The sequence below is a fragment of the Dictyostelium purpureum genome, assembly GCF_000190715.1.
Source record: "Dictyostelium purpureum unplaced genomic scaffold DICPUscaffold_626, whole genome shotgun sequence".
Taxonomy (NCBI): domain Eukaryota; phylum Evosea; class Eumycetozoa; order Dictyosteliales; family Dictyosteliaceae; genus Dictyostelium; species Dictyostelium purpureum.
The window spans coordinates 1-11,133 of NW_003519959.1; the positions used below are offsets into that span (position 1 = coordinate 1).

Here is an 11,133-nt window from a genome sequence, read left to right on the forward strand (position 1 = left end):
TCAATGACAATTCCAAAGAGTTTAGTAAAATAATAATACAACATATTTTTTTATTTCATTATTTTTTTATTTTAATTTTTTTAAAGCCTTGTTAAACTATTAAATAAACTTGGAGAAATGTTTAAACATATTTTATTATGGTATATATTATTTGTGGATGGTATAATGAAGTTTCTTTTTTCGACACTTGATATTTTTCTTTCTATTTTCTTTGATCTTTCATTTATGCTCCTGACCATTATATTACCCATAACTTTTGATCCTGCAAAATATATTAATTAAAGTTTTGATTTGGATACTTTAAAAAAAAAAAACTTAAATATTTAAAATTATAAATAATTATTTAAATTAATAATTTAAAAAATAATAAAAAAAAAAAAAAATAATAAAAAAAAATAAAAAGTAATTATAATAAAAAATAAAAATATTTTATTACAATACTTTTCAAATGATTTTGTTGTTGTTTTCGTTTTAATAAAAGAGAGCATTAGGTATGTTAAAAATATTCTAATCCATCATTAAATTGTTTTTTTTTTTTTTTTGTTTTTTTTTAAAGAATTATATAAAATTGGGGATATGAGCTTTAGATTATTTTTAATTATATAAATCTCATAATAACAAAATTCTTTTTTTTTTAAGAAACATAGAGTGTGTTTTTTTTTGATGTGAAATGTATGGGAACATGATTCTTTTTTTTTTTTGTGTGTTATTCTGTGTGTTAATTTGCATAAAAATACTAAAATAGAAACATATTGTTGAAATTATTAAAGTTAAAATTAATTTTCTTTTGTTCTAAAGAAAAAAGGCATTTAATAACAATAAATTTATTGATTTCCTTAAAATAGAAATATTATTGTAAAAAATAATTAAAATGATTTTTATTATATAGTTCGCTTATTATTTTTTTAGATATTTTAAAAAAATTGCTTAAATTTTAAAAAAAAAAAAAACAAAAAAATTTTTTTAAAGCAAATGCTTTAAATTAATCAGTAAATTTTATTTAATGTTTCACTATAATGTTTTTTTTTAAAGAAAATATTCTAAACTATTGATATTTGGTGTTGATGAAGCATGCTCTTGCTATTCTTTTGAATTTCCTATATTCGTTGATGCTGGTTGTTTGCCATATTTTTCCTTTTTTTTGCATAAAATTGTATAAAATGAAAAAAGTGTGTTTGGAGGTGTAAATTAAAATTATAATACTTTTTATTTAAACAATTTTTTTTTAATAAATTTCTAATTTTTAATTATAATTAGAATTATAGACAAGTTTGATGGAGTAAAAGATTTATTTGATATAATTATTATTGTTTTAATTATTACTTTTTAAAAGTTTTTTAAACTTATAAAGTTTGATTTTTAAAACTGTACTCTTTTTATAAACAAAGAATAGTGCTACAAGCAAAGCTACAAATCCAACACTTACAGAAACTGCAACAGCAATTACCCACTTTCTTGAATCTTTACATTCAAAACTATAATCTGGTGAAATTAGTAATGAAAATTCTATATTGAAAATTAAAGTTAATAAAAATTCTGTTTTGTTATATAAAAAATTATTTAAAAAATATACATACCCGGATCGACTAAACATTCGTCGCAATGTGGTAAGTTTAATGCTATTTTAATTGAATTTTTATCATTTGAAACGACATTAACCACAATTGTTGTTGGTCTATTATCTGATAATATTTTATCTTGGAATCTTGCATAAAGTATTCTATTGTTTTTAATAACTTTTAAATAGTTTATATTATTCAATAAATAGTTATTATTCGATGATGATTCAATTGCTGCTTCAATATTATTATCTCTATTGCATTTACTGTAATTGTATCGATGAAAATTGAATATCCTATATCTTGATTTTTAAATTAATTTTATTTGTTTAGATATAATTGAGGTTCTTTGAATTGTTATAAAGGGATTGATTATTGAATAAGTGATTGTAATTTTCTATTTTAACAATTTGGTTTTCATTAAAGTACTGCGGTAGTGTTGATGAGTTAAATGGTCAGTGATGGCATTTCTATAGAAAAACAATAAAATGCTTTGGTTGCTTTGGCAAGTCTAAGGCTTCAGAACGTTCTGAGTAATTATGTTTCTATCTTCATTTTTTTCTTCAACGACGCCCATTTCCATAGACGGTTGGTTATTGTTTATATATATATACATATGAAAGTTTACTTACTTGTGATTATTAATATTTGGTTTTAAATGGTTTAAAAAACATTTACGTGTTTTTGGTGTGTTGTAAAAAATAAAAATATTTATGTGTTTTTAGTATTTGCTGAAATTTGAAATGGTGATAAAGTGTTGTTATACTGCTGGATTATGACTTTGATTGTGAGGTTATTCATGATTGTACTGCGGTGAAGGTGATGGGCTAAATAATTGTGAGTTTTTATAGAATAATGTGATTATGGTTTATGTTGATGATAATTATTTAATTTTTATTTTTAAAAAGGAAAATAAAAATATTATAATTAATAAAATTTAAAATTATATGATAATTTTTTTTTTAATTAAAAAAAGAGCGCTCATAATTAAAAAAAAAATTTTAAAGAAATTTAAAAAAAAATTAAATTATTATTATTTAATTTTTTTTTTTTTTTTTTTAATGTATTTTCATTCAGCTATCATACCAATTTGATTATCATATAATGAACTACCAAATTCTTACTTTATTCCTTTTCCACATATCAATTATGAAATGAATTATAATAAAATAATATAAATGGAAAAATGATTTCTTTAAAAGGAAGATGTGTTTAATTTATTTGAAAATTAAAAAATTTTGAAAAAAAAAACCTCCCCTGTTTCAAATTATTACCAATTTTGATTGTAGCAGATCTACATTTTACTTATTTTGGAATTGATGATTAAATAAATTAGGAAATAGTTATAGATAAATTAATTAATTAATTTTAAATTAAATTTTTTTTTTTTTTTATTTTTATTAAAAAAACTAAAAAGTATTTAAAGAAAATAATTTCATAAAATTTATTTTTTTCATTATACACATCCAGGTAAATTCAAAAAAAAAAAAAAAAAAAAAAAAAAAAAAAAAAATTTTCAAAAAAAAAAACACACCCCACTACCCTTCACTTCACACTATTATCAATATGGGGGTTAATTATGTATTCTGCGGGGGGGGATACATAATTAACCATTCGGCTCTAATATACTAACCTCCCCGTGGTAGAGCTGGAAACACTCTTTACAAAGAGTGGCCAATAGTATAAAAAATAAAAAATAATTAAAAATATTATCAAAACTTATCGAGGATTTTTAGCATTAAAACATATCGAGGATTTTTAGCATTAAAACACATCAAGGATTTTTTAGCATTAAAACGTATCAAGGATTTTTTTACATTTAATTATTATAATTCTACTATAGTTTTTTTTTTTTTTATTTTGATAATTTTATATCATACTCATTCAAGAATTCAAGTGGATTCATTTTTTTTTTTTTTTTTTTTTTTTTTTTTTAAAAAGTGAAGATAATTAAAAGCAAATGCTTTAAATTAATCAGTAAAATGCTTTAAATTAATCAGTAAAATGGATTCATTTAATAATATCAAGAATTTTGATGATAAGACACTGCACTTTATTAAGAAAATATTAAACCAAAAATCACTCGGAAGATATATCCAATATAAAAGTATGACCCTTGGGCGAGTTGAACGCCCGACCCCCCGCTTTCTGCTGTTTCTCACATTGGAGACGAGTACAATAACCACTATGCTAAAGAGTCAATATGATATTATTATTCTATTTTTGGTATACAAATTTAATTTTTTTTTAGTTGTTAACCCATTCTTATTGAAGGGGTAAGTTAGCAATTAATACAAATTTAATTTTTTATTTTAATTAAATACTAAAAAAAATTTAAAAGTAAATTAATAAAAGTGGTGTAAACTTTGCTCCATTCTACATTAAAGGATAAATTAAAAAATGAAGTTGGGGTTAAACATTATTACAAAAAAGTATAAATTTTCAAAAATCATTTTCATTATTGTTGCAAATTGGAGATTTGAAAAGGCAAATTTAGATTCTATCCTTTAATTTCAAACTTAGTGCACAAATTTCTTTTATTGCAACTTTTTTTATTTCGGATAATGCATTCTCTAACCTTGCCCGGCAGGTACTTTAATGGCATTAATTTTGTAAACTTGAACTTGGATTTCATTATTATTATTTTGTTTCTTCAAAAGTTTTCTAAATTATAAATTAAAAAATTAAAAAAAGATATTAATAAAAATGAAATTTTGGTGAAAAATAGTATTAAATATTAATTAACATTATTAAAATTAAAATTTTATTGTTTTATTTTATTTATAATTATTTCTTTTTAAATGTTGTAAACAGATAGCAAATCATCATTCTTTTCTTCAAACCACCCCAAGGGTAATTCAAAAATTAAAGGGTCAGAAACTTGCTCCTCAAATAGTCCAAACTTAAATAGCTATTCGTGTAGAACATCAGCTTACCTCCTGTTTCATTATCAAATGATGAAATTGACAACTCTTAATCACCACCAAAAACAATAAATAGAAGTTGAAACAACCATTGGACCATGCAGATTCATTGACAAAGCATATCCAAGCATAGCTAAACCAATCAATATTTTAATAACTAAATTATAAATTTAATTAAATAATCATTTAATAAATAAATAAATTTTAATAATTAATAGTTTTAATTAAATAAAGAAAATAAATTATTTCATAATTATATATAAAAAAAAATTATAAAAAAACTATTCTAAAAAAAAAACATATAATAAATTTAAAATTTTTATAATTTTTATTTTATAATAAATTTAATCTAATGAAAAAAAAAACAGACAAAAGAAATAAAATTCAAATACACAATACCACGATAAAAATAATTTTGAATATATTATATAAATAAAAAACAAAAAAACCAAGGTATCAAGTTAAACTTCAGATTTATAATTTTTGGTTACAGATGCAGTGTAACTAAGATATGTAATGCGGCGTATCATTAGGTTTGAAGATTAACGGCCTTGGTTGAAAGGAAATAAAAAATTAAAAGTAAATAGAATTAAATCCAACCAACAAAACTAACTTATGGGTTTTGTATTTTAATTTAATTTAATTTTTTGTTAAATTTAAATTATTTCTTTTTTTTTTCCCAATTCACCCAATTTTCAATTTCTTTAAATAATAATTTAAAGAGATATTAATTTTCTAAATTTTTTATTTTTTTTTTAAAATTTTTATTTTTTTTATTTATTTTTTTTTTTTGTAAAAATAAATATTATATTGCAAAATAAAAAATGAAATAGCACAGAAAGTAGAGAAGATAATAATTATAGCAACTACATAAATCAAAAAAAATATGGCTACAATGCAAATTATATAAAGTGAGTAAGATGGTACAAATATTTATATGACAGAATAAAATATTTTTAAAAAAAAATTACCATTTATTTTAATTTTTTTTCATTTTAATTGTTGTTTATTATTTTTTGTAATTTTAATTGTAGTTTTTAAAAAAAAAAATTAAAAAATAAAAAAAAAATAAAAAAAAAAAATTTTATTTTAAAAAAAAAAAAAAAAAAACGAAAACTAATTTTATGTTTTAACCTTTGAAATCATCAACACAGAACCCTTTGTATATATAAAATAATTTAAAAAAAATGCCAAAAGAAGTTAAATCAAAATCACTTCATATTAAATCATCAGCTAGAAAAGAAGATGAATTTGCTAAAGCTGAAAAAACATCATTTGTATCAGTACCAAACTTTAAATTAGATACCAGCATCATCAATGAAGCATTCAAATCATTAAATAAAAATATAATACCAAGTGGTAATTTAGATTATAGCAAAAATGAAAATATCGATCATAGCACCACCACTACAACAGATACAGCAGATAGAAGACCACAATTACAATCAAAGAAAGAAAAAAGAAAACAAAAAAAAGAAGCATTTTTATCAAGTAATTATTATCTCTTGTTTTTTTAGTGTTTTTTTTTATTTTTTTAGTGTGTCATTATTTTTAATAATAAAAAACAATACTAATATGTTTCATTTTAAAATTACTTTAGAATTCAACCCATCCTCAACTTTAAATTTAAAAAATAATAAAAACAGTAATAATAATGATAATGAAGAAGAAGACGACGAAGAAAATGAAAATATGGGATTATCAGGTGTTATGTCATCAATTAATTTATTAAAAGACTCAATGAAATTACAACCAAAGACCAAAGGACCAAAACTAACAAACGAAAAGAGAAAGAAAATATCACAAAAAGAATTAAGTCAATATAAAAATGTTTTAGCACATCCACAATTTCAAAGCAATCCATTTGCAACATTACAAGAACATCTTGCAAATAGTGTAGCTTTACAAAACCAAAAAATTAAACAAGAAGAAGATTTTAAAAAGCAAAACCAACCAAGAAAAAATAAAAATAAAATGATGAATTAAAACTAGTTTATTTTATTTATTTTAGAGAAAAAAAAAAAAAAGCAGTATTTTTTATTTTTTTTATTTTATATATTTTATTTATTTCATTTTAAATTGTACAATAATCTTTAATACATTCTGATCTATAACCATTTCTAGAATAAACTATTGGGAAAAATGATTCTTCTAATTTAAAAGAATTATAAATTTTGTAACGACCATAAATGTAACCAGGTTTGTTATCTCTGAATTCACATTCACCTGGAATGTAATGAATTGCAATTGAAATTCTTTCATTGAAACTGGATGGGTTTTTATTACTTCCATGAAAAAGCAAACCCCCATGTACTGAACCACCACCTCTTTCAACAGTTACTGGTACCAATTCTAGCTGATCTTTGTCTACACCTTCTCTTTTCATTGCTCCATCCAATCCTTTTAGATAGTCCTCTGGTGCATGAAATTGATCGTTCATCTTAAATAAATCATGATTCCATTTGTGTGATCCCTTTGCAAACTCCAAAGTGCCATTTTCTAATGATACGTCGTTTAGTGCTATCCATATTGTTACGACTTTACTTGGTTTAAAGAAATTAAAGTATGGAATATCTTGGTGAAAATTGATTGGTTTTCCTTGAACTGGTTTCCAAAATATATCGTCCTGTGCCACCCTAACACTGTCACACTCCAATAGTTCGCAGGCAATAGCACCCAATTGTTCCGATAGTACTAGTTGTGCCATAACAGAGTCGGTCTTCCAACAATTAACAATCTCTCTGGTTACATCATCTCTTGATAGATTTGGTTTCCAATATTGTTCGTCTGGATATATACCCTTGTCACATTTACCATGAAACAATTGCTTTGAACGTTCAAATAGATAATCTGCCTGTTCTTTACTAATTAAATCTTTTAAAATAATAAATCCATCATTTTTAAAATTTTCTTTTTCTTTTTCATTGATCGAATTTAAATTTACTTTAATTAAATTGTTTGTACAACTGTTCATTATTTTTTTATTATTTGCAATTTGTATAGAAATTAAAAAATAAAATTTATATTAATTAAAAATTTTAAAAAAAAAAAAAAATTTAATCGATTTTGAAAATTTAATTTAATTTTAAAAAAAAAAAAAAAAAAATATATTTAACACATTTTTTTATTTTTATTTTTATATTTTTATTTTAAAATCATAAAAAATATCCATATGGATAGAATAAATAATCAAAAGAATATAATAATAAAATTAAATAATATTTATTTTGTTTATGTTAAAATAATCTTTTTTTTATTTTACCAGTTGGAAAATAAATATTATAATTTTGAAATTTTCAAAAAAAATAAATTATTTTAATTTTATTTTTTTTATTTTTTTTTTTTTTCAAAAAAACAACTTTTTTTCATTTTTTTTTTATTTTTTAATATTAATTTTTTTATACAAACATTTATAACTTTTTTTGGGTATGTCTATCGAATAATATTTATTTTTTTTATTTTTTCATTATATTTTTTTCTCTCTCTCTCTTTTTTTTTTCCATTCAATTTAGAATTATTATTAAATTTCTTTTTCCTTTTTTTTTTCTAATCAAAATAAAATCATTCATTCATTCATTCCATTTCATTCTATTTATTTATTTATAATAACTAAAAAGAAAATATCTTATTTTTTTTTTTTTTTTGTCATATTATTTTATTTTTATTTACATACATCCCCCCACAACATTTTTCAATTTAATTTTTTTTTTTTCAATTAATTTTTTTTAAATTTTTTTTTTTTAATTTTTTAATTTTATCTCTTTATATTTCCGCTACTCCATATAATTAACTTTTTTTTTTAAAAAATGGATAAAGTTTCAGAAAGAATTAAAAATTCATTATTCGTACCAGTAGAAATGATGGATAATACATTACAAAGCAACGATTGTTCAGCATCTTCAAACAGCACATTATTCGAAAATGTACCATTAGCACCAGTTGACCCAATTTTAGGTGTAAGTGTTGCATTCAAAGCAGATACAGATCCAAACAAAGTAGATACAAGTGTTGGAGCTTATAGAGATGAAAATGGTAAACCATATGTTTTAAAAAGTGTTTATGAAGCTGAAAAGCGTTTATTAGGCGCACCAAAAGAATATTTACCAATCGATGGTATTCCAGAATTCAACAAACTCTCAGCCAAACTTTTATACGGTGATGCCATGAATGGTAAGGAAAAGAGAATGGTTACAGTTCAAGCTTTATCAGGTACTGGTGCTCTTCGTATTGGTATCATTTTCATTCGTAAATATTTACCAGCCGGTACTGTTGTTTATGTTTCACGTCCATCATGGGCCAATCATCACAACATTTGCAAAGAAAGTGGTGTCAAATCAGCCGAATACACTTATTACAATCCAAAAACAAAGGGTTTAGATTTCGAAGGTATGATTGCCGATATGAAAGCCGCTCCAAATGGTAGTGTTTTCGTTCTTCATCTTTGTGCCCACAATCCAACTGGTGTCGACCCAACCCACGAACAATGGAATGTTATTGCCGACGTTATGAGAGAAAAGAACCATATTCCATTCATGGATTGTGCTTATCAAGGTTATGCTAGTGGTGATCTCGACTATGATGCTTACAGTGCTCGTCTCTTTTTAAACCGTGGTTTCGAAATGTTTTCTGCCCAATCATACTCTAAAAACTTTGGTCTTTATGGTGAAAGAGCTGGTGCCCTTACCATTGTTTCACACCGTGAAGATGTTATTCCAAAAATGCTTTCACAACTTAAAATGGATATTCGTGCCATGTATTCCTCACCACCAACCCATGGTGCTCGTATTGTTACCACCGTTCTCTCTGATCCAGAGCTTACTGCTCTTTGGGTCAAAGAACTCAAAGAAATGTCTGGTCGTATTAAAGATGTTCGTCAAAAAGTAGTCGATGCCCTTGCTCAACTCAATGTCCCAGGTTCATGGAAACACATTACTGACCAAATCGGTATGTTCACTTATACCGGTCTTTCTCCAGCTCAAGTTGAAATTTTAGTAAAGAAATATCACATTTATTTATTAGGTAGTGGCAGAGTATCATTAGCAGGTTTAAATGATAATAACATTATGTATTTTGCCAAAGCTGTTGCAGACGCTGTTCAAAATGCTAAATAATTTAGCATTCTCCCCAAAAAAAAAAACAAAATCAATCCCCTAATAATAGTTTAGTTTTATATATAATCAAAAAAAAAAAAAAAAATAACCACAATCAATTTTTTTAAAAATAAAAAAAAATTAAGTTCTTTTTTGTGTATATTAATAGATTAAAAAAAAAAAAAACAATTATTATAATAATATAATTCAAAACCAGATTCATATGCTTTATCTTATCCCAAATTTTTAAAAATAACTTTTTTCTTTATTAAACAAAATATAAAATCATTATTAAAAACAATGTTATTATTTTTATTATTTTATAAAAATTAAACACACTCAACACCTAAGCATTACTATTTTTAAAAGTTGGTTTTTTAAATTTGTTCATCATTATATTTTTTTATTCCCACTTTTATAATCGCTGAAATACAATTATTATTTTAATTATTAAGAATTCAAAACCAGATTTATAAATTCCATATACCATTTTTCTCTTTTTCAAAAAAAAACTTTTAATATTTTATTATTTTTATTATTTAAAAAAAAAAAAAAACATGAACGCCCACATAAACGTACAGTAACTTGAACACACCTTAGCACACACACAACAACCTATCCTATTTTTAAACATTTGTTTTTTAAATTGATCATTATATAATGATTTTCATATTACCATTCTCCCTTATTCAGAGATTTTAAAAAAATTATTATTTTTTTTCTTTATAAAAAGTAAATCAAATTATTGGAATTGAAAAAATATTTAAATATAAAAGGAACACCCCTAATTCTAATGATATCATATTCCCCTCCAACAATAACAAAAATACCACAATTAATAAAAATAATAATTTTAACACACATAATTTATATTTTTCATTTTATAATGTTTTTATCATAACAACAACATGTCGAAATTATAGATAAATAAAATTATATATAAAAATTAATAAATAAAAAATAGAATTTTATCTATATTGATATATTTTTATTTTTTTTATTTCTTTTTATTTTTTTAATTATTTTTTTTTTTTCTATACATTTTAATTTTTTTTTTTTTTTTTTCAAATCCTTTAATTTATATTTATTAAAACAAATAATAGATAAATTAAAATAATTTATTTTTTTATTTTTTTTTTTTTTCTCTTAATAAATTTTTTTTAACAATAATATTAATCCTTTAATATATAAAAACAAAGAATTTTTTAAAAGAGAAAGGTATGTATATGATCAGTTCTTTCATATAATTTATTTTTATTATTTTTTTTTTTTTTTTTTTTATTTGTTTATGTTATCATAATTTACTCTTTTTAAAGTTATAGATTTTATAAAAATATTTTTTTATTTTATTTTATTTTTTATAAATTTTCTAAATATGTAATTCATTGTCATTTTAAAATTAATTTTAAAATAATTAATTATTTTAATTTAAAGAATTTAAATTTAAATTAAAATTAATTTTTTTTATTTTTTTTTTATTTTTTTTATTTTTTTTATTTTTTTTTATTTTTTTTATTTTTTCTAAATTTAACTAAATCCATTAAAACTAAAAATTAGTAC

At 21.9% G+C, this 11,133-nt stretch overlaps 5 protein-coding genes across 5 annotated transcripts; 3 read left to right on the forward strand and 2 right to left on the reverse strand.

The window, feature by feature from the left end:
• Positions 1-1,312: 1,312 nt before the first annotated feature.
• On the reverse strand, positions 1,313-3,465 carry DICPUDRAFT_85220 (uncharacterized protein; the record flags this gene model as incomplete). The annotated part of the gene is made up of 3 exons (XM_003294728.1): positions 1,313-1,536; positions 1,578-1,855; positions 3,440-3,465. The coding sequence occupies 3 exons, from the start codon at positions 3,463-3,465 to the stop codon at positions 1,313-1,315; spliced, it is 528 nt and encodes a 175-aa protein (XP_003294776.1).
• Positions 3,466-3,563: 98 nt separating this feature from the next.
• On the forward strand, positions 3,564-4,555 carry DICPUDRAFT_85221 (uncharacterized protein; the record flags this gene model as incomplete). Its single annotated transcript, XM_003294725.1, has 2 exons — positions 3,564-3,756; positions 4,374-4,555. 2 exons carry the CDS (start codon positions 3,564-3,566, stop codon positions 4,553-4,555), a joined length of 375 nt encoding a protein of 124 aa, XP_003294773.1.
• A 1,115-nt stretch (positions 4,556-5,670) lies between these two features.
• Positions 5,671-6,469, forward strand: DICPUDRAFT_159833 (uncharacterized protein; the record flags this gene model as incomplete). The annotated part of the gene is made up of 2 exons (XM_003294726.1): positions 5,671-5,974; positions 6,084-6,469. 2 exons carry the CDS (start codon positions 5,671-5,673, stop codon positions 6,467-6,469), a joined length of 690 nt encoding a protein of 229 aa, XP_003294774.1.
• An 88-nt stretch (positions 6,470-6,557) lies between these two features.
• DICPUDRAFT_96115 (uncharacterized protein) lies at positions 6,558-7,471 on the reverse strand (the record flags this gene model as incomplete). The annotated part of the gene is made up of 1 exon (XM_003294729.1): positions 6,558-7,471. Exon 1 carries the CDS (start codon positions 7,455-7,457, stop codon positions 6,558-6,560), a length of 900 nt encoding a protein of 299 aa, XP_003294777.1. The 5' UTR covers positions 7,458-7,471.
• Positions 7,472-8,270: 799 nt separating this feature from the next.
• Positions 8,271-9,662, forward strand: DICPUDRAFT_93284 (aspartate aminotransferase). Its single transcript, XM_003294727.1, has one exon. The coding sequence runs from the start codon at positions 8,290-8,292 to the stop codon at positions 9,592-9,594; it is 1,305 nt and encodes a 434-aa protein (XP_003294775.1). The 5' UTR covers positions 8,271-8,289; the 3' UTR covers positions 9,595-9,662.
• The last annotated feature ends 1,471 nt before the right edge of the window (positions 9,663-11,133 follow it).

Excerpts from the sequence above, each read along its gene's own strand:
- DICPUDRAFT_93284 (XM_003294727.1), top strand. The coding sequence starts at position 8,290 with ATGGATAAAGTTTCAGAAAGAATTAAAAATTCATTATTCGTACCAGTA.